The 22,263-nt window shown below is 49.7% G+C and overlaps 1 protein-coding gene across 2 annotated transcripts in view; it reads right to left on the reverse strand.

Moving 5' to 3' along the window:
• Positions 1–12,748: 12,748 nt before the first annotated feature.
• The window catches only part of CGNL1 (cingulin like 1), a 157,981-nt gene continuing 148,466 nt past the window's right edge, over positions 12,749–22,263 (reverse strand). For both annotated transcript variants that reach the window (XM_067029776.1, XM_067029777.1), the window contains exons 15-19: positions 19,875–19,958; positions 18,880–19,004; positions 17,384–17,492; positions 16,839–17,002; positions 12,749–15,796 (exon numbers count right to left, since the gene is read on the reverse strand). In XM_067029776.1, coding sequence (XP_066885877.1) covers positions 15,655–15,796; positions 16,839–17,002; positions 17,384–17,492; positions 18,880–19,004; positions 19,875–19,958 — 624 coding nt within the window. In that variant the 3' untranslated portion in view covers positions 12,749–15,654. The remainder of the gene's footprint in view (positions 15,797–16,838; positions 17,003–17,383; positions 17,493–18,879; positions 19,005–19,874; positions 19,959–22,263) is intronic.

Consider the following 22,263-nt stretch of genomic DNA (forward strand, 5'->3'; position numbering starts at 1 on the left):
GTATTTGCATTCAAGCTAGAAAATAAATTTGAATTTAAACAAGGAACACCCAGCCTTTAGATTAACCACAGGGCCTTCAGAAACTAGGATTCTAGACTACTCAGCCTTTGGAAACACAGAGCTCTCAGGAGTTGTTTGAAGGGGGTTCATCTGTAGAATCTGATATCTTTTTTATCCAGGGTGAGGTGAAAAAATGAAACGTTCATACTGAGAATACTTGGGAATATAGAAATTTTGGGGAGTGAGAGAGACAGAAACATGGCCTTTCTGAGGAGTAATCATGCCTGACCATTTTCAGAGGGCATTAACATGTACATTGGTGCTGAATTTAGGGGAAAAGAGTTGTATGTAATTTATAGTTAACGAAAAAATACTTGACAAGTCTTCTGCAAAAGCTCTCCTTTTAAAGAAACCATGGCTGTGAGAATGTTCTCAGGCATGGAGAACCAGCTTATGGACAAGAAGGAAGGAGTGCTCATAAATAGGAATTGTCCTTGTGGAAGAACCGTCAACTCCAGAGGCATCCAGATCCTGGGCCTCACACCCCTCTTTTGCCTTCTTTAAAATTTTCAGTTATTACATATTCATGTTTTGGAAAATTAAAATAACATAAGCAAAAAGAAAAATTCCTTGAAATCCTGCCATCAATCTTAGATTTTTCATCAATGATTTCTGTGTATGAGGAAAAATCTAGAAAAATTTGGCTTGAACATGGCACTACCTTCCTACAGCAATGCCAAGGTTATAACCCACGCATAGAGGGGGAGTCCTCCAGGGCCGGGTTTGAGAGGGCCTCCACAGCTACTATATTCTCACCATTATGGACTCATTTGTACTGGACAAATATGAGGACACAGTGAGTCCCCGATGAAAGGTCAACATCTTGCTGGCCACTAACACACCTTAGCAGGGATTACTGTGCTTTAATGAGGCCAACACCTTTGAAAGTAGAGCCCAAGGCCCTGAAGGAAAGGGCTTTGTTAATTACAAAGGACTGTATGAAGAAAGTGTTATTATTGGTCCAAAGCAATGGAATTCTAGGTTAAAGTGTGATAGAGCCTCTGCACTGAAGTCACTGGCCTCATAGGTTACCAATACCAACAAAAGTCAGGTACCAGAAGGGAAAATATGAGTCACAAGGGACAATTGTCTAAAGAACATATGCAATCATGACACATGAAGACCTAGTACACACATCAACCTGTCTTGCAGAAAGATAAGAGGATCACAGCCAAGTTGAGAATTTCCTGCATGTGGAATTGTGAGCTGGGGAGCCACTGGGCCAGGTGGCTTGTGACTTGCCTGGATTTTAGAGATTGTCATGGTAACTGCAATGAAAAATGCACGAAACCCTCCTCCAAGACTGGTGTGATTGTAAAATTATGCAGCCTCTTTGGCAAACAGCTTGACAGTTCCTCAAAAGGTTAAACACAGAGATACGTTATGACCCAGGAATTCCACTCCTAGAGAGAATTCCACCCAAGAGAATTGAAAACATATGTTCAAACAAAACCTATACACTAATGTCCATAGCAGCATTACTCATAATAGCTTAAGAGAGACAACTCAAATGCCAATCAACTGATGAGTATACAAACAAAATGTGGTATATTCACACAATGGAATAGTATCAGCCATAAAAAAGAATGAAGTACTGATACATGCTACAACATGGGTGAACCTTGAATACATCATGTTAAACTGAATCAGACACAAAAGACTACATACTGTATGCTTCCATTCATATAAAATGTCCCAAATAGGCAAATCCATAGAAACAGGAAGCTCATTAGTGGTTGCCAGGGCCAAGGAGGAGTGACTACTAATAGGTATGGGGCTTCTTTTAGGGGTAATGAAAATGTAAAATTAAAAAGGTCTTAGCCTCCCTCTCAATACACCAAATATGTATCAGCAAATAGCGTGCAAGAAAGGGTAGGGATCTAGCAGGATGGAGCAGCCTCCATGGGAGACTTTTCCACAGTGAAGCAGCCAGTGCCATTTTTCTTTAATAACTGACAATGAATATGTCTAGTCATTTTCATGATCATTGAACGTACTGCATAGAAGGAACAATAGAATCAGAGGTGTGGGACCAGCTCCCAGGCTATCCCTCTGGCTTTGGTTGGCTGTTTCAGGAAGGAAGGAGGCCAACTCCATGAGGCCCCACCCTGGCAGGTGTGTGAGCAGGAAGAGAACCCAGGAAACAATGGTGCTGATGGAAGAGGTAGAACTGTACCCAGCCAGTGGCTGCTGTCACAGCGCTGAGTCCCTCTCAGCCATGTGAGGAAACAGAATGGAGAAAACCCAGCCTGATGACAGGAGTCTTTCAGCTGGGTCTCTTTCCCACCAATCCTATCTTCTGCTGACAATTTTACCCCCGTAGACACAGCTTCTAGCAAAACACCTGGCATATGTGGGAGCTCAGTGAATATTTGTTTAATGAATTAATAGCAGCAGCATCTATGACAGCAAACAAAAAAGAAGCAACTTAAATGTCCTACAACAGACTACTGATTTGTATACATTTATGATATCTCTAGCAGGTTATATAACAGTACAAAAAGTATGATTCCAAACTTTATAAACATAAACCTGTATAGAGAGAAAAAGCCTAGGCAAACATACACACAAATACTAAGTTATTTCTAGATAGTGAAACCAAGGGTGACTTTCCTTCTCCCCCTCCTCATCCTTCTCATTCATATTTATATTATCATTATCACTTACCTATCTGTATTTTTAAATAAAGAGCATAAATTATTTGCATAAACGAAAAAGTTAATAAAAATTCCACTTGCATGCGAAAAAGGCATTTGACACAATAATTCCTGTTTTGGGATATTACTCCAAGAAAATAATGCCAAATACCAAAAAAAATAATGCCTACAAAAATTAAGTAAAATGTATTTTCTATACATGATAGAAAAATAGTGATTTTAAAAGATATTCATGATGTTCAAAACATTAGATGTTCAAAAATGTTCAAAAACACTAGAATAATGCTTTAACACATTATGGAATGCTATTGATAATAAGTAAATTAACTAGGATAAAAATAGCTGGCATGTGATCTCAAGTGTATAACAAAGGAGAACAAATATCGTAAGCAGACTAGACTATAGAGAACTAGAGAAAAACCTTCAGAGGGAAAATAAGGAGCCATTAGCAGAAGGCATAATTGACTCTTTGTCCTTTGTTAATTACAGTTTACTCCATTTGCCACCTTTGACCAGAACAGGGTGGATTCTTTCTCAGTGATTCACAGATTAACCGAAAAACCTGCAGACTTATTAGACACACGGAGGCGTGGCGGAACGCATCTTACTCAGGACAGCACCTGGCTACCTTCAGCCTTGTGTCTGGGTGAGGGCTGTTCTCTGCCAACACAGCGGGTCGCGCCCCTGATTTGAGGACATCAGGTGGACCCCGTGGCCACAGCCTAACCCCTCCATTTTGGACCCCACCGTTCCCTTTCCAAGCTCTAGGTCACCTCATCCTCAGAAACTTTGTGGAAGCAACCTTGAACGTTACCACATACACTCCGCTCCTCAGGGAGGGACTGGTTGAGGAGAGATATGAAGGCCTGGCAGAGAGTGTTTGGGGTGGGGACACCCTGGAGAAGGAACGAGATCCAAGTCACCAAGTACTCCCTTCTACAAGGCGTCCTTGCGTGTTGGCCAGCTGGGTGTCGTGGCTGTTTTGTGTGGCTATTCAGTAGCTAAGGCCTGCATCGAGGGCTCAGGGAAGCAGCCCCGCGCAGCCCCAGCCTGAGGACTCCAGCTTTGGCCAGTGGGCGGACTGTGGTGCTCTCTGCTGCCACCCAGTGGATCTATTGAGAAAGGTCAGGTAGGAAGTTTAATCGGGAGGGTCTCAGTGTGGTCCCCGGACCAGCAGCATCAGCAACAAATTCTTGGCTGTCCCAGAAATTCTGGGAGTGAGGGCAGCAGTCTGTGTTTTAACAAGCCCCCCCCGGTCCAGTTGATTCTGATGCACACTTAAGTTTGAGAAGCACTGGCTGAGACTAAGTAGTGATTTGCACCCTGAGACACACGAAACAGATAATAAGAGATTTTTCCAACGGGAGTAGCTAATTTTCCTTATTAATGATCCAGTGTCATAACTTCTATAAGAACAAAGTTCACCAGCCACTTTAAAAAAATTATTCATCTCCTTCTCAGAAAGGACAGGGAGGCATAAAACCCAACTCCTCTGTTCTTTGTCCAAAATCTGATTATAAACATCCACTGCTTTCCTATTTCTGGGAGTGGCATTCGAAGTCCTCCAAAAATATGGTCCCAAATGTCTTTTCCAGCCTCACCTCCAATCACTCCTCCACTTCATTTATCCTAGATTCTACTGAACTGACTGATTCTCCGAATCTTGCCTGCATCCAAGTGTTCACTTTGTTCTTTCCACCAAAGACACGTCCATCTGTAAGATAAAAATCTTATTTTAAAATGCCCTAAAATATTGCACCCATTTTTAATGCCCTCTCAGACGCCACTTCCTCCATGAAGCCTTCCCTAATTAGCCCAGCCAGTAAGGACCTGTCCCATCATGAACCACCACCGCACTTCATCTATACCTCTTTTTTTAGTGCTTTAGACCCTACTGCTTTTTAGTTCTTAGTGGACATTTTTTATTCCTTTAAGTCCAGGGACTGAGCCCTACTTATCTCAGCGTTGACCAGTGCACAGCAGGTGTACAGCAAACGCTCTTTGAAAGGTGCAAGTGAAAAACTTTGGTCTCTCACAAAATAGTAGCTCACAAGAAATGCTGGAATTCAAATCAGTACGATGCGAACATTGCGACATAAAGGTAACTGAGGAGCCCCAGTTGACCAGGTGACCTGGGCTAGGCTGGGAAGACAAACCTTGCTGTTGTCCAAAGTCCTCTTTGGGACTCCACCACTGGTGGGTGGGGCCCTGGATACCCAGCACCCACTAATCTACCACATCGTAGCCAGAAGTTGCCACCAACGCCCCCTGCTGGTCGCCACAGTGGTCATGCTGGGACTCACAGCAGGTAGCCCCGTGAAGCCTTCCATCCCATCAGCCTCTTAGCCCCTTAAGGAGCCCACCTGAGAACCCAGGAGCCCTGAAAAAACTATACTGCAGCAGCCACCACTAATACCTGAACACAGCCTCCAGCAGACCCTGAGCCTTTCGTTCAAATCTCCTGTTGCCATCTTACGAAGATGGTGTTGACCCTGTAATTTCTCTCCTCCTGGGCCACTTGCCCAATGGTGCACATCCTCGCCGCCCTCCCCAATAAGTTCCTATATTTATGGTTTTGACCATGTGGACTTGCTAGAGGAGACACCCATTGGGCCTGACATGAGCTGGGGCAGAGAGTGCCCTTGAAAGAGGACCTGAAAGCCGGGGGGCAGTCAGAGAGTAAGGAATCAAGGATCCTCAGAGAAAAATGTGTAAGAAGCAGAAGATGGTCGCCAAAATAGAGAAGAAGAGATAGTGAGGCCTGAGTGGGCAAATGGGCAAGGACAGTCCACACAGTAGTCTGGGGCTGACACAGCCGTGGCCTGGGACTTGAGCGTGTAGAGTCCTAGGAGTGTCCAGGCATATAGGGATTTGGGTGTCTGGCTCCCTTTGGAATGCCTAGGCCTCTTCAGCAGACCTTGGCCTCTTATGTTGAAGCTCCCTCATGTATCTGACACTAGGGCCACTGAAAATAACCCCAACTTTGTGGGCAGCCTTCTTTCAGGATCACCTCACTGACCCATGAGTCCCACATCCTGGATGTAACCCTTGGGTGAGCAGTCCAGAGGCAGGTCTCCTTTACTGTGGGGAAGGAGTCAGCCTGGGGCAGGGGTGTTTCCAGAGCTCACACTCTCCTCATCACCTTTTATAAATACCCTCGAGTTGCTTTCATTTACTTTTCTGTGAAAAGGAAAAAAGAAAATACACGCACCCTAATGTTCAAGACAAAAAATGTAGAGGGGGCTTCCCTGGTGGTGCAGTGGTTAAGAATCCTCCCGCTAATGCAGGAGACACGGGTTCGAGCCCTGGTCTGGGAAGATCCCACATGCCGCGGAGCAACTAAGCCCGTGTGCCACAACTACTGAGCCTGTGCTCTAGAGCCCTTGAACCACAACTACTGAGCCCGCGTGCCACAACTACTGAAGCCTGCGTGCCTAGAGCCCGTGCTCCACAACGAGAAGCCACCACAACGAGAAGCCCACGCACTGCAACGAAGAGTAGCCCCCGCTCACCACAACTAGAGGAAGCCCACACGTAGCAATGAAGACCCAATGCAGCCAAAAATAAATAAATAAAATAAATTTATTTATTTTAAAAGTATTTTTTAAATGCACAGGAAAAGGACTGGAAGGAAATCTGCTAAAATGCTCAGGATGGCTGCATTAGGCTGGCGGGGCTATTTTCCAATTTTTTGTTAATACGGTTACTCTATTTTATATGGAAAAATAAATATGTAAAGAAAGAAGGGACATCTTTCAATCCCTCTACCTGCCAAGCAGGAGCACGGGTGAGGCCTCTTGGCAAACTGAGGTATGATCCTATTTTAGAAACTTCTGGCTAGGAAATGTATACTTAAGGAAGAACAAACACCATAAGGCATGCCTCTATTGATAAACGTTCAAAGAGCTATTCCTGGTGTGTAAGGATTCCAGCTCCTGGAATGTTGAAGTTAAAAGGAAAGTTTACCCAAACTTTAAAATTTCCATGACTTGTACCTTACTGCATCTCATGAAATAAGATCCATGTCACTAAATTCTTTTAAAATAAAATCCAAAAAGGAGAAGAAAAAAAAGGAAAGTTTACCAAATGACGTTCACATTTTGATCATCAAGGGTCCAAACAGAACATGTCTAAACAAACATGGCCGCTAGCACCCAGCTGGCCCTGAATAAGGTGCACAACATCCCTCCTCACCCATGTGACCATCCAGGAGGGTGCAAGCACAAGGGCCCATAAAGGCAGCAGCCAAGGAACAACGGCAATTCCAGGCCAGAGCTGGGTGTTCCCAGGGATGACGGAGGATACTGTGCTCTTTGTTCTCCAGGGGAGGAAGCCAGCGAGACCCTGGTGTTTGTGAGCCTGGAATTAGACATGCGAGCACCACAGGCAACTCAAAATGCCCCTTCCCAAACAGGCAAATAACTAGGTGTTCCCTCAGATCAACACTATTCAATATTTGTTCAGCATATTTGAGGGACAAAAGGCAGCAGTATGCTGGGTAAGGAAGGGGAAAGAATATCTCTGTGGCAGCATAAGGTCTCTTCACCGTGGAGGGGAGGTAAGCTCAGGACACCCAAGCCTGGATATCCCAACTCAGCCAAGCCAAGGCTCTGCCTCTATCTGGGTTCACCTTTAGAAACAGCTTAGTCTTCGAACCATTAGGCAGTTATGTCCCCCTTGTGGGGTCTCATCCCTCCCCAGTGCAGTTATTAAGGTCCTGACTTCCCGTAGAGCATTTAAAACAATTCTCTAATAGTCTCACCTCCAGTCATTCATTTATCCTAGATGCTAATGCAACAAACTGGCTGATCCTCTGAATAGTGGTTGGAGAAAAGGGAATGAGGCAGGGAATGAGAGACAAGGGGGGAAACTTTTCTTCCTCTTATTTAAAAATGTGAAGCCGATATGACCAAATATGAACCACTATTAATTCTTGGTGGTGGGAACACAAATTTCTCAACAAAATAAACCAGAAGTCTTCAAACGGAAATTCTAAGACCCAGTGCCATGCTGCATTATCTTGCCTATTTCTGTCTTCCCCATGTTGGATGCTGCCTAAATATCTTTGTTGCTGTGGTAAAATCCCAGGGACTTTATACTGGGCACACCTAACCTTTCCATGGGGCCTAGACTGGAAGGCCAGGAGCATTCTGTACCTTGATTTTAGAATCCAACAGCAATGGACAAAAAAAAAAAAAAAAATTGTTTTTAATTTCCAGGAAGGGGAGGTGGTAGTAGAGTGAGTTGTTTCAGAAAATAAAGCTGGTTTAGGAAGTCACGTGTGAATCAGGAACAATACCTGGGTCATAGGAGAAGCCGGCAGGCAAGTCGAGGGGAGGCCAGTTCTGTTTTCTAGTTCTTCATTATCTAAACGCCAGGATACATCTGCCCAGGGAGAGTGGACAGGGACACGGACTGTCTCCTTCTGGAGGTGCCAGGAGCCCCGGAGGGACCCTGTCACCCATTTTTTCAGTTCCTGTTTCCTTACCTAGCTCTGCAGGGAGCACTGTGCCTGTCTCCAAAGAACGCCATATTCACTCCAAGTGATAGGCCGGGAACGACTGGCACCTGATGAAAGGCAAGGCGGCCAATCCCAGAGACGCACCAGGCAGACCAAGGAGCTGGACTGGCAGGCTTGCCACCCTGGCCCTTTCAAAGGCAGGAGGTGGTTTCTCTTACTCTCCGAGTCCTTTCCAGGAAACAAGCCTGTGCTGGAAGGGCCAGAAGGCCAGAGGCACTTGGAACGAGGTTAGTTAGGCTGGCAGCCTGCAGCCGGCGGGAGGGGGCTTGCAGAGAGGGGCAGGCGGGCTGGCTGCTGTCCCTCCTTGCAGGCTTCATAGTCTCAGTGCAAACCTGTGATCCAGAGTCCAGGCCCTGTGACCGCCGACAAACCTCCCAGCCCTTGTGCCGAACTGCCCTCAGCTGAGGAGACAGTGGGAGTTGTTCTAGAGGGGCAGCAAGGGAGGAGGGCAAAGGTATGGGGAAACTGACTGTAAGAGCAGCAGACAGGGAGCGGCATCCCAGCCCCACTGTCGACTAGCTGGTGACTTAAGACAAATGACCTCTCTCTGTGTACATGTTCCCTAACGTGTGAAAGGGGGTAAACATGACCTACCTTGCAGGATGCAGATTAAATCAGATAAAAGATCCCTGGCCCACAGGAGTCTGCTCAAGTGCAGCTGCTACCCTGTTGAGGGATTTTAGATGTGAAGAATCATGCCCACTACCCCCAAATAAGGTCCATCTACAGGGCAAAACCTATTGGTCTTTGTGCAGTCCCTGGGTCGGGCTCAGAAGGAAAGCCCTCCGTCTGGTTCTTGGATGGCGAGGCAGGTACCTATCACCTCTCCCATCCGGCATACATAACCCCCACCCCAACACCCAAGTTAAGGAGGCGGGGAGCCAGCTTTCGCAGCTGAGTCCTTCCACTCCTGGGCCTTGGCTGGGCAGAGGGGTCCCCTTCTTCAAGATGAGCTGCACACAGCTCTCATGCCTGAAGCTGGCTCTGCCCCGCAGACCTTCTCCCTCCCTGCACACAGGTCGGACCCTGCCCACTGGCAGGGCTCCAGAGCACCCAGTTTAGCAGAAACACGTGCCACCTCCACAAGGCAGCGCACTGCTGTCCGGGGTTTCCAGACTGCAGCCCGACCACCCCCTACTCTTCAACGAGCTACTCTGGGGTGAGGGGTCTTATTAGTGACCACAGTCAGTGGTGTCTCACTGAGGACAACTTACTGCTTTCAGGTTGCAAGCGCAGTTTTGAATGTAAGACTAATATGAAAGGTGCATTACACAAGAAGATTATTATGGTTACATACCATTCTAGAAGAAGGTTCTCATCCCAAAGTCTCCTGGGGGTTGGGAAGGTAAATGTTCCCTGAGACTCACCCAAACCCAGGGACTTGCTGATGTTGCCCAAGTCCACCTTCCACACAGGGACATGGTGGGGAGACCCAAAGATCACCCCGCCAGATCAGGCCCAGGTAAGTCAGGTTAGCACAGCACCAAGGGGGCATCAATGGCAAAACGAGAGATCCAAAGATCACAGTAGCAAACGGTTCTCCATCTCTCCTACATACTCCTTCTAGATTAATCTTCACTTAACACACTTCTAATGACACTATTCTCCATCTCAGAAATAGTTACTAGGTACCCCTGGCCTAGAGAATTAAAAACGTGTTGCCCTAGCATCGAAAGTTCTTCATAATATGGCCCCCAAAATACCTATACGCTTGAAAGACTAGAGATCGACTCAAGTTAACTCAAGAAAAGAAAACATTTCAAAGGATACTCATGGATCAACTGAGAGTTGTCAGAAAACAAGAAAGCTCTAAAACTCAACCACTCTTTCTTTCTATCAGTGTCTCTGCTTCTCTTTTCAGTTTCCCTTCTCTCTATTGCCCTGCTTCCTCTGGTCATTCAGTTTCCATTCCCTCATAGTCTCAGCTAGCACAGTATGACCATTCCCAGTACCTTCTAAACCTTGGCAACTCTCAGCACTTCCTTGCAGTTCAAGTCTGTGGCTTCAGAAGTTAACTTTGATTTCTCTGTGCCTTTGATTAAAGCACTCAGAGTGGAGGCAAGCAGCAGGCTGTTGAGTTGCGCAGACACTCACAAATGAAGGGGAGAGCTGAAGGACGAAGAACCAGGAGGACTTGGGAGGCCCTAACACAGGACCAAATGGAAGACGGTAGTCCTCCAGGGCAGCGGGTGTGGTGGGAGGCAGCAGAGCTCCTTAGCGCCTAGCGTGAACTCCAGACGCAGACCCAGACTCCAGTCCTGGCTCTTCCACAGGCTGCCGTGTGCCCTGGGGAAGGTTAGTAACTCCCTCTGTCACAAGCACCCGCTCAGGGGGTGGTCCGAGGAATCAAGTGAGTAGATACAAGTGAAGGTTTACAACAATGCCCAATATACAGCAGTAAGTGCTCCACACACTTAGCTATTGAATTGTACGTGGAAAACCTGGGGAAACCAGTGGCACTGGCTATAGGCAGAGGGCTAGCAAAGCCCAAGGGCAGACAAATTTGGTGTGCCATAAATATACGAAGGACTTAATATTTGTATCTAATTTCCACGTAGCTTGATAATCATTTTTGTAATCACACTGTAAGCTTATAAAGGTCCTAGACGGGGCCTTAAACCTTGTATCTGCAACAGCACCTGGCCCATGCTGGCAGGTTCTGCTCTTGGTCTGGCTACTTACTCCACATGTGACCTATGGGAAAATGCCCAGCCTCCCCAAGCCTCAGATTCCTTACCTGCCAACATTTCTGCCTTTCTTGTAAAACTGTTTAATTTTGTTTACCCAGAAGATCTCTGGAATCACGTGTCCCATCCCCGGGGCGTTGTTGACAACTGTTGTGAGACCAAGTGAGATTCCTCACGGTAGGAAACTTGCAAAGCTCCCGCCACAGAATAGATGTCATTGTTGAATGTCTCTTGGAAGGGCACTGCACCCTTTCCAGCTTTACCAAACCCGGCATGGGGCACACACTCAAATCTTGCTCTGCAGATGGAGATAGGCTGGGTCTCAGGTCATACATGTGAACATCCACGATGACTTTCAGTGCAGGTCTGAGAGCAGGACCAAGTCCTGCTGATTCCTCCACAAAGCCTGGAATTTCTGGATTTGAGGCTGTTCAGCTGCTGATAGGAACTTGCTGTCGAGTCATTTTCTCCTGTCATTTGAAAGTTTAGAACAGAAAACTTTCTGACTGATGACTATCTTCCTACAAAGACAGGATCGCTGAAACCATCCACAAGTTCAAAGAAGGAATGTCGAGAATGTGGGGGAAGGAGCTAGCTGCAGGCCTGGAAGGACTTCTTCCCTTTGGCTCTGAGCTCCTGAGTCACTTCCCTCCCACAGGTCCAAGGGACAGGTAACCTCTCAGGATCTCTTATGCTCACCACAAAGACGCTGGCACAGGGGCCAAAGAGGCTTAAATACAGTTTCAAAAGCAACTAGTACCAAAAGGGTGTCTTTTACTTACCAGTGATAAAATTATACCCCCCAAATCCTGACCTTTCAAAAAAAAAAAAAAAAAAGCAAACAATTTATGCAAAGACTTCGAGGACTTATCAAAATTAGAAAATCTCATCTATATTTGAGATGCTCTGTTTAGTCAGAATAAAGGGAATCAAGGGCTGCAGGATAGCTGGATGGGCCAGATGTGTACATCACTGGAGGCAGAGCTCCAGGCAGGAGGCAGCAGCCACCTGCGGCGGCCGAAAGGGTTTAATGAAGAAATGCCCTGGAGGGCGGCAGTGTCTTGGGGGGGGGACCCACCGGGGTTGCCGAGGAGCGCAGAGGAACAGCAGCAGGCCGCCCTGACCGCCTTTAGAACCAGAGACCCAAGGAGGAGGTATGGTCGCCCAAGTCCTGTGCATCCTGTGCAGTCCTGTCCGGCTGCATCACTGCTGGAAACGCTGCACGAAAGAGGGGGTGACAACAGAAAAATGCTGACCTCCACCTGCTCCCACAAGCGGACCCCGACTACAGTTGCCATCGGTCATGGGGGGAACCCAGGGCCTTTAGGGATCGGCCTCCAGAGGACAGGGCAGAGAAGGGCACTGAGGACCATGAACAGCGTAGGTCCCTTCCACGTGGAAGTGACTCCTGTTTCACATAAAATGGAGACCAAGGTACCTGCTGTTAGCCTGCTGCAGATCAAGTGAGATTACGTGCTGTGATTGCAGGAGGGCCCATTTCAGTTTGGGAACAAGGAAAAAAACAGGGGGTGCCTGTTTATTCTCAGTTATCAACACACTTCCCCTTTTGCCATTTTCTGGAAATGAGCAGTCTGGACTTCTCTGAAAACATCACAACCATCCAGGGGCATTAATCCTCTCAGAGTGTCCCACTCGCCCCTTCCCCACCCTTCTCTTTCAGACACGGGGCCCAGCCTGGAACGCCCCAAGTTCCCCTACCTTGGGTAGCTTCCAGCCATTCACCTGGGCTGTTTCTTGGCAGACACGGAGCCAAGCTCTGGAGAAAACAAGGGAGTCGAAATAACGGGAGTCAAGATTCCTGCTGGGTGATACCATTTATTGAAAGGCAAACTTGCTTTCCCCAGGAGTTCACTTACATGGAGGTAGCTGCCTAGGAATGTCTCTTCCCGGTGACAAACCTAGACAATCAAACCATACCCGAAAGCAGAAACCCAACAAAATAAGCCTATCGGCACTGTCGGACGACACTCTGAAGCAGGAAAAAAAAATTATAAAGCTTTATGATGATTGTCTCTTCAGCACTGCATTTGGCCACATACTTGTTTATTAAATAAAATATTTTTTTTCTTTTTAAACTAGCTAAAGAAAATACTCTCGAGTAGGGTTAGTTCCTAAAGCAACAAACAGGAAAAAATATATGGGTACATAATAAAATCAAAGAATGACAGCGTGTCAGAGCTGGCAAGGACCTTGAGCCCTGGTCCTCAATCATTCCGCGTCATCCGCCGCTCTGAGGGCAGGTCTCTCAAGGTCACCCCAGTCAAGGTCACCACTGTAAGATGAGCTGGGACTTGAAAACATCTCTCCTCTCAGCTCCCAGGCTCGTGTTCCTCCCATCCTGGTGCATGTTGCACGCATTCAGCTCACCGCCAGCCCCATTACGGCGCAGGGGGGCACATCTGTTGACATTTTTAACGTCCCAGTTTTAGAGTAAAGATGCAGATCTTCTGAATGGTGAGCTCTGTTCTCTTTTCACAGGCAGTTTGTTTCTTGCAGGCTGCCTCATGGCTGCCAGAAGGAACTAGCCAGAATGAGAGGCAGAAACTTTCTCACAAACCAAGACAGATGCTGACTCGCTCCCAAAGTTCTTGGGCCCCCAACTTTTCCCATCTCTAATCTGTAGTGCTGAGCGGGCGGAAGCATTGCTGGGCAGGCTTCTTGGCAAATACCTAATGGTGGTGGAAGCAGCGGGGAACTCAACAACATATGAGAGTCGAAGAACCCCTGTGGGTTCCAATGAGCCAGTCAACCAACCACAGGCTTGCTGCCTCCCCAAGAGGACAGAGGGGCTCCAGGGCTAGGTTTGAAGGGGCTCAGCCTCTGTGTTCATTGGTGTGACTGTTGTCTACGACCCCCTCTCCCCTGACAGCGCTACAGGAAGGGAGGGATTTTGATCCACTTTATTCACTGCTGTGTCCCCAGTGCCAAAGACTGGGATATCATGGATGTTCAATGAATATATGCTAAATGAATGAATGGCTAAAAGGAGGAATCTCTCCATACTCCAAATAAGTAAGCAGAGGCAAGAAGCACTCCACCCAGCAGAGGCAGAAGAGGGCTTGGCTCTTCTGCTCTGGGGGCCTCACCCATGGTGGTGGGGGGCGACCGACACCTACCCATAAATGGGGCCGATCACTCTGAATCCTGCTGGATGCGCTCTGTGACCTGCGGTAGGTAGGGCACTGAGATTCCCTGCTCCCTGTGGCAACTGTCACGGGGTGCTGGGGTCACAGGCCTCTTATCTACCAGGATAAGTGGGGACACTGTGAGGCAGCTGAACACTCACTCACATGCACACAACTCAAAGGGTTCCCTCCCTGGCCACGGCCCTGACCAGCTGTGATTGGACCTGGCCTCTGTGTGTGCCTAGGGACCATCACAGTGGGGGTGACACCAGGAAGGCCAAGAGGAAGTGCCGGGATACCCAGCATCCTCCCAGTGCCTCCCTGAAATTCCATCCCAGCAACGTGGCCTTGCCCAGACCTCACCCAGTCCCAGTTACCTCCTGCCTGGTGCCGGCTGCTGGCCCTCTGTCCCAGAAGTCAGGATTCTTCCAGTTTGCACAGACATGCCTCTGTCTGACTTCTGCTTCCTTCCTCCCTTTCCCGACATAAACCTGAGATCGTGTTCAATCTGCCTCTTGCCTACACATCCCCCCAGCTCTCAAGAACTTCTTCCTCTTCCACCTCCTCCTTCCCACCCATGCTCACACACACCTGCTTCTCTCCTCTCCCTTCTTCCCGTCCCCAGGACCTTACCGCACATCACATGCCTCTTCCTCAAGCCTAAGTCCGCGAACCTTGCTCCCAAACCCTCACGGTCCCCACCTGGCAACCACCCCGTCCAGGGACGGAGAGAGTGTAGTTTGGAGGCGGGAGGAAAGGACCAAAAAGACACGACAGGAGGGCTCCACCCCTGCCCCCGGAAACCAACATCATTTGTCAAAAACCGTACGTGCATGTCTGCCCACTCCACCTGTGCAACAGAAGTTGCAGCTGGTGACTGGTATTGGTCTCAGCATGGTTCAAAAATTTTAACAAAATTCTGGATAAAATACGCAACCAAGGACCACAGATACGAGTGACCTCTGACTTTCCCTCCCTTCATCCACAAGGTCTTTACGAAGACCACTTGAACTTCTCTTCTTAGGATTAACTGTCCCTTATCACCACGACAATTCCTTTTTCCAACTCTGATGACCAGAGTGGTCTTTACTTTCTCCCTCTTGCCTCTCGCTCAGTAATACTTAAAAATCTAGTAGCTTTGTATTTCTAAAAATAATACTCAATAGAGATGTGTGAACTTTACAAACAAGCCACCCCACGAAGCTTCTGCAACATTCTAAAATGGAACAGCAGCAGTCTGTGAGAAGGTCTGATTAAAATATGTACAGCCTACTCATCCTTCTCTCCCCTTCACAAGGGCTATTAAATAGGAACCAGCATTTGGACCCCTTTTCTTGACGGAATGGGCAGATGGTGCTGCAGACAGCTGTGCAGAACGGGGGCTCCATCCTGCCAAGTGGCTGCAGGCATCTCAACGCATACCCTGCAATAGCTGCCGTCTAAGCTACCAAAGCTGTGCTGCCATAGAGATCCTAGGAGGACATGACGTCACAGGGAGGAATTATCTGGTCCGCGAAGAGGAGGTGATGGTGCTCCCTTCCTCGCCTCTCGCTGCGGGCGGCTGCAGGCCCCTGGAAGTGGGCTCAGATCTGGCTGGCGGCGGTGCTGTCCTTGGGGAAGGTGTAGCCCAGCGGCGCCTCATAGAGGCTACCCCCATCCGTGCTGAGGTCGTCGTCGTCGTCGCCGTCCACGTCATCCAGCACTTTGCTTGGCAGCTTCTTAAGTCTGCAAAACAACAGGTGGCATGTTTCCTGGCCCTGGACCGGGGCTCCCCTCCGATCTGGAGGCGAAGGGGGTTCTAGGCGCCTGGTCTCTCCGCCCCAGCGAGTGGCATATAAGCACAGGAACTTAACTCGGCTGCACCTGCTGGTTCCTACAGCAACAGGGAGCAAACCGCCCACCTGAGAGCCCGGGAGGCTGCTGCTGACAGGGTGGGCTGGGCAGGGCTGGGGCAAGGTCAACAGTACTGATTTTTCCTTCTGCCTCAAGCTCCAATATGGCTCAGCAGGGTGCTGCCATAAATCCCACCTTAATTTAAAATTTTATCATCTTGCTCACCATGGGTTGTTTGCATTAATTTTTATTATTTTTAAAAATTGCATCTTGATTATTGAGATTTTTGGTGCCCCCTTAAATTTTGCCCCCTAATGCTAGCCTGGGGCTGGGTTCTCGATAGACATGCCCTGTTTACAGGATTCTCAACAGGCTCCAGTCTTCTGGGCATTTATAAGAGAACTACCTGGGCAGCCAGCAAAAAGCCCCAGGTCACAGTCGGCCTCCAAGAAAGGCCCAGCTCCATGAATGGGTGTTAACTTAAACTCACCCCCTCGCTCCAATGCCCCAGGCAGTGAGTGACCCTGAGGCAGGGAGAGCAACCCCCGCACCTAATCCCCCATCCTTAGGGCCGTGGCAGGGGAGCTGGAGAGAGCAGCTCTCTCCGGAGACCAGGTTGGGGATATCCTCGTCCTCCTGAGAACACAAGCCACAACTTTATCTCATTTCTCCCTAACCCAGGAGTCCCTAAGGGCGGGTCCAGGAGCTGCTCCCTACACGGTGGTGTGAGCTAGTCTGACCTGCTCTGAACCTCAGGACCACAGGGATGATAACGGAGTGGATACAGCCACTCTCACCCCTAGGATGGGATGACCCCAAAGGTGACAACAAGGGATCAGCTTGAGACAAAGGGGTGGGAGTGCTCTGAAAGCGGCAGGCTCCCCTCAAACGTCAGGGCCATCACGGCCCCGGGGGGGTCGCCGCACTCGCCCACCTGAAGTCCTTCTTCATGGAGTTCAGCTGCCCCCGCAGCTGCTCGTTCACGTCCATCTGTTCCTCCAGCTCCCTCTGCAGCTTCTTCTTAGAACTTTCCAGTCTGTCTATTTCCTCCTCAGCCTCCTCCACCTGTCGCTTCATTGCTTTCAAGCGCAAGCTCAGCTGCGGGTGGTGGGGGAAGGCAGGCTGTGAGCCGGCGGGTCACCCAGCCCAGCACGGAGAGGCCAGTGGTCCAGCCCCCTTCTCTCCCAGCAACCAAGGTACGGCAAAGGGGGCAACCAGCCCCACGGGAAAGTGGAGATGAGACTCTAAGACCGAAAATTCTACGTTTTAAAAGCCAAGTTCAGCGTCTGAAGTTTGCTGAAATCCCCTACTAAAGTGGGCTCTAAAGGCCCCATTCCATGATGTAAGGGGTGGAGTGGAAAGGGCGGACTCAGTCCACTCAACTTCACTTGCTTGCCTGCCCGCCGAGGCCTCCCCCTCCACCTCACTGCCCCGGCCCGAGACAGTAAACCTCAAAAGCGCTCGCAGAGGGTCCCGCACCTGGTCCTTCTGGTCTGTCAGCGACAGGTGCTCATCGTCCACCTGCATCACTAGCTCTTTCACCTTCCGCTCCAGCCGGCGGTTGCTGACCTGGAGGCTGGCCCGGTCCCTGGAAGAGCAGGGGAAGCAGAACAGAGAACCATCTCATCCCACCACCCCCCCGGGAAGCCAGCCCAGGGCTGTCTGGTGGACGCAGGGTCAGAGAGACTCACAAGTGTACAGTAGGACGGCGCTGCTCGTTGGACAGATGAGGAAACAGGGGCTCTGAGAGGGGGAGGGACTTTGCCCAAGTCTGCAGAGCCAGAGAGAGGCTGAGCCGGAGCCAGACCTGCCCTGAGTGCTCCCAGTCCTGGGCTTTACTTGGTAAGGCAGTGGGTCATAGACTGCCAGGCTGTGAATGTTTGGAGTTTACTCCAGGCTGCCCTGGAGCAAAAAGGCCCAGTCCCAAAAGTCTTACTGAAAATGGATAATATAAAGTGCTCTATGCACACACACCCACACTGCTTCTAGGAAGGTGAGGGGCCATGAGTAAGAACTGAGGCTGGGGGCTTCCCTGGTGGCGCAGTGGTTAAGAATCCTCCTGCGAAGGCAGGTGATGCAGGTTCGAGCCCTGGTCCGGAAGGATCCCACGTGCCGCGGAGCAGCTAAGCCTGTGTGCCACAACTACTGAGCCCATGCTCTAGAGTCCATGAGCCACAACTACTGAGCCCATGCTCTAGAGCCCATGAGCCACAACTACTGAGCCCATGCTCTGGAGCCCACGAGCCACAACTACTGAGCCCTCGCTCTAGAGCCCGCAAGCCATGACTACTGGACCTGCGTGCCACAACTGCTGAAGCCCGTGCACCTAGAGCCCCTGCTCCACAACAAGAGAGGCCACCGCGATGAGAAGCTGGAGAGCCACGGCGAGGAGTGGCCCCCGCTCGCCGCAATTAGAGAAAGCCCGCATGGAGCAGCGGAGACCCAATGCAGCCAAAAATTAAAAAAAAAAAAGAACTGAGGCTGGTCAAGCTTAACCCGGTACTGGCTCTCAGGCTGTGGTCTGAGAACAAGCTGTAGACAATCACATGTAGTCATCTGATCCCGTGTCCCTTCCACCCGCGTGCCCATTTCTGACAGATGGCCACTCAGCCTCTGCTTGAATATACCTGGCCCCCCAGAGAAGAGACAGCCCCCTTACCTCTATTCCAGCTCAAACTCAGTAGCTTACAAGGCAGCCTGCCCTATTTAAGGCATGGGGAAAGGAGCAGCGGGGAGTCCCAAGTTTTAGTCCTGCTACATCAATATTTTGCCAGCCTACCTTCCTCAAGTCATTTACTTTGGTGGGTCTCAGTTTTCTCACCTATAAAATGGAAACAATTTTCCAGCAAGGTTGTACTTGCTCTGCCTTCCTCACAGGCTTTCGAGGATGGGAAGAGATACAAGTGTGAAAGCACTTTGTAACGTGATGCCTACTGCTCACCAGGGCCTCTGCACCACAGCTGGGCCCGGCTCACCTCTCCTCGCTCTCCAGACGGTCCTCCAGCTCTGAGATCCTGGCCTCCATCTGCACCACCAGCCCCTCTTTGCTGGACCTGTAGGAACCTTCCAGGTGGATAATCCGGCTCTTTAAGTCCTTGTTCTGGAATCAGACAGGGAGGCCATGAGGGGCTGTGTCTGCCATACCCTCTGTGCAGAGCAGAGCAGAACACAGGGCGGGGCAGTGTTTGGTCGGTGACTTGGGTAAGCCTGCTTTCCACCTTAGGACGTGTGGCCCCAAGAGACCTGGGGATGTATCCAGGGAAAAGCTTTGCACTCATGTCCTGGCAAGCCAAAAGAAGAGATTCTATCACATCGCTTATAAGCCTGAGTGAAATCTTTGCATGTCCTAAGACTACTGGATGTCAGACAAATGAGGTTGATCTTGGCCTTTTATAAATCTATTGGGGCGGGGGACTTCCCTGGAGGTCCAGTGGTTAAGACTCTACGCTTCCATTGCAGGGGGTGTGGGTTGGAGCCCTGGTCGGGGAACTAAGATCCCACGTGCTGTGCGGCATGGCCAAAATAAATAAATAAATAAACCTACTGAGGCGGGACGGGAGAAATAGGCTCCTTCAGCAATATCATACATCATATTCGGTGAAGAACTTACATGAATGGCATGTAAAAGAAACAGTGATTCAAGAAACGTTCGTTAGCAACTCCTGCATCTGAGGACACTGGTTCTTTATTATTCTCCTTTCATTGGAAATTTAGCCCTCTTTAGGATCTAGAAACAACACTTGCAATTCTACCTCTCCCCAGCTGCTAAACTTATAAGCACACTTAATATTGTGGGAATCACCTCTCTGGAAAAGGCCTTAGAAACACCTGGACCACTCAGGTGAGTTACTCTGCAGAGTTCTTGGGGGTGTTGTTCAAAGAAGGCTCAACCAAGGGGCTCTAGTCCAAAGCCATGGGCGGGGTGGGGCGGTGGGCGGAGGGAAGGGTTCATGGGGCCAGCTGCCCTCACCTGTCTCTCCAGGGAAATCTTGTCACACTCTAAGTCTTGCTTCACGGCTCGCTCCTGAAGTAGCTCGTTCCGCATCTGCTCCATCTACACCACACAGTGCAGAAGCCCGGAGGTTAGAGGGGGTGTTCCTATAGCCTCTGCGCTGAAATGGTTCGCAGGTACGAATTCCAACAACCAAGTCAGTTCCTCTTTGTGACGGGGGCCTCCTGCCTTCTCCTCTTGAATACTGGACCTGTCCCTTAGATATTCTTGAGTTCTCAATGATTGCAACAATAATGATACAAATACCAATAACAGTCAAAGTTAACCCTGCCATTATGGGTTGAATCGTGTCCCCTCCAAAAAGACATATTAGCGTCCTAACCCCTAGAACCTCAGATGTGACCTTATTTGGAAACAGGATCTTCACAGAGGTAATCCAGTTAAACGGAGGTCATTAGGGCGGGCTCGAATCCAGTATGACCGGTGTCCTTATAAAAAGGGGAAGTTTGAATGCAGAGACAGACATGCACAGAGGCAAGACAGAGACACAGGGAGAATGCCACGTGAAGACGGGGGGTTGGAGTGAGGCATCTACAAGTGAAGGAGCACCAGAGATTGCTGGTAAACTACCAGAAGCTAGGAAGCAGCAAGGAAGGATTCTCCTACAGGTCTGGAGGGAGTATGACCCTGCTGACACTTTGCTTTGGCTTTTGGCCTCCAGAACTTGAAACAGCACATTTTTGTTGTTCTAGGCCACCTCGTTTATGGTACTGATACTTTGTTACAGCAGCCCCAGGGAACCGCTAACCTGCTCAGCACTCCACCTGTACTATCCTACGACATGCCCACAACAAGCCTATGACGCTGGTAATATCATCTCTGCCGAGGACATCAGGGCTTGGAGAAGTTAATCAACTGGGATCGTGACCAACCATCTCAGCCTGCCCAGGACTGAGGATGTGCCCAGGCCATGTGACTCTGAACGCTAAAACTGAGGGAGTCCCAGGCAAACTGGGATGAGTCAGTCACCCAAGTTGCCAGGGATCTACACAAGTAGTAACAGGGGAAGCTAGTATTCCCCTGAGCTGCTGGCTGCTGCATTACAAGTTCGAGCTTCAGCAAAGGCTTCTGCAGTCGGCCTATCTCGGATGCTGCTAGATTTCTCCCTTCTTATGCCAAAAACAGAAGTCAGCAAGAACGCTCCAGGTGTCCTGCCGAAGGCTAAGCCTCACCGAGGATTTCTTCTATATTAATAGGAAATGAGCCTAGCTGAGCGGCATCTGGAAATAAACCCCTTCGCCTGCCTATCGGCATCTCCATTCCCCATCCCCAGTGGGCCGTAGGAACAGTGAGATGCGCTTCAGAGGCAGAGGCCCCAGACCCTGTTCCCAGGACCGTCCAGCAGAGGGCAACCTGAGGAAGCCCAGAGAACTAAGAAGGTGAGCCAGGAAAATGAAACTGCCTGTTCCTTCTTAAGGCCGGTTCCGACAGAGGTAAGAGGCGTGCACACCGGAGTCCCTGGATGCCTGGGGAGCACGTGTAACAGTCTCACCCTGACCAGCCCTGATGTGGATCTTCACAAATCCAAATCCTGTACAAGCACCCTCGTGAGTAAAACATAAGCTCACCCTCTTCCCTTGCCATCCACCTGGAGTGCAAGACCTGAGGAATAACCAGAGGACCGCGATGGGCTAGGCTTGCATCTCCCACTGTCCCGACCACAGAGTATGCACCGAATGACAAGCAGAGGGGTGCGGCTGGCCCAGAGTGGGTGACAGGGAGTGGTCAGGAATGAGGCTGGCGATGGGCAGGGCTGAGATGTGGAGAGCTCGGCGCCACAGGAGGAAGCCGAGACCCTGCCCACCGAGGAGGGTGAACGTGTGCGGTCCAAAAATAAGTTCACATTTTTGCGTTTCTGACTGGCGGGCTTCTAAGTCACAGGGGTTCCGAATTTTACAGCAGAGTACACTGAGGTCCAGGGCAGTTATCCACATGCCGGGAGGGAGGAGGATCAGAACAGAGGCCGTGCCTACTCACGGCCCACTACCTCACCTGCTCTGGCTCTCTAGACTTTAACTCAGCGAAAAGGCTTCGAATAGACTTAGGGTCTACATACAGCTGTCACAGCAAAACCAAGATCCGGGAGGCAGCTGGTCTCCTCAGGGCATCCTTGTACGCAGCAGGGGAAAACATGCCAGCCGTGCACAGGTCAGCAGGCAGAGCACATACAACTCCTCCCTGAGCTCCGTGCCCCCGCCTGGCCCCGGGCCCTCGAGGATCACGCGCTGCAAAGAGGGCCCTGGACAATTCCTCTAACTGCTCTAGGAGCACCAGGTCCACGGGTAATGAATGCAGCCTCATAGCCCCACTCCGAGCACGGCTGTGAGCCAGCCAACACCCCCACGGA

Source organism: Kogia breviceps, chromosome 3, assembly GCF_026419965.1.
Source record: "Kogia breviceps isolate mKogBre1 chromosome 3, mKogBre1 haplotype 1, whole genome shotgun sequence".
Lineage (NCBI taxonomy): Eukaryota > Metazoa > Chordata > Mammalia > Artiodactyla > Physeteridae > Kogia > Kogia breviceps.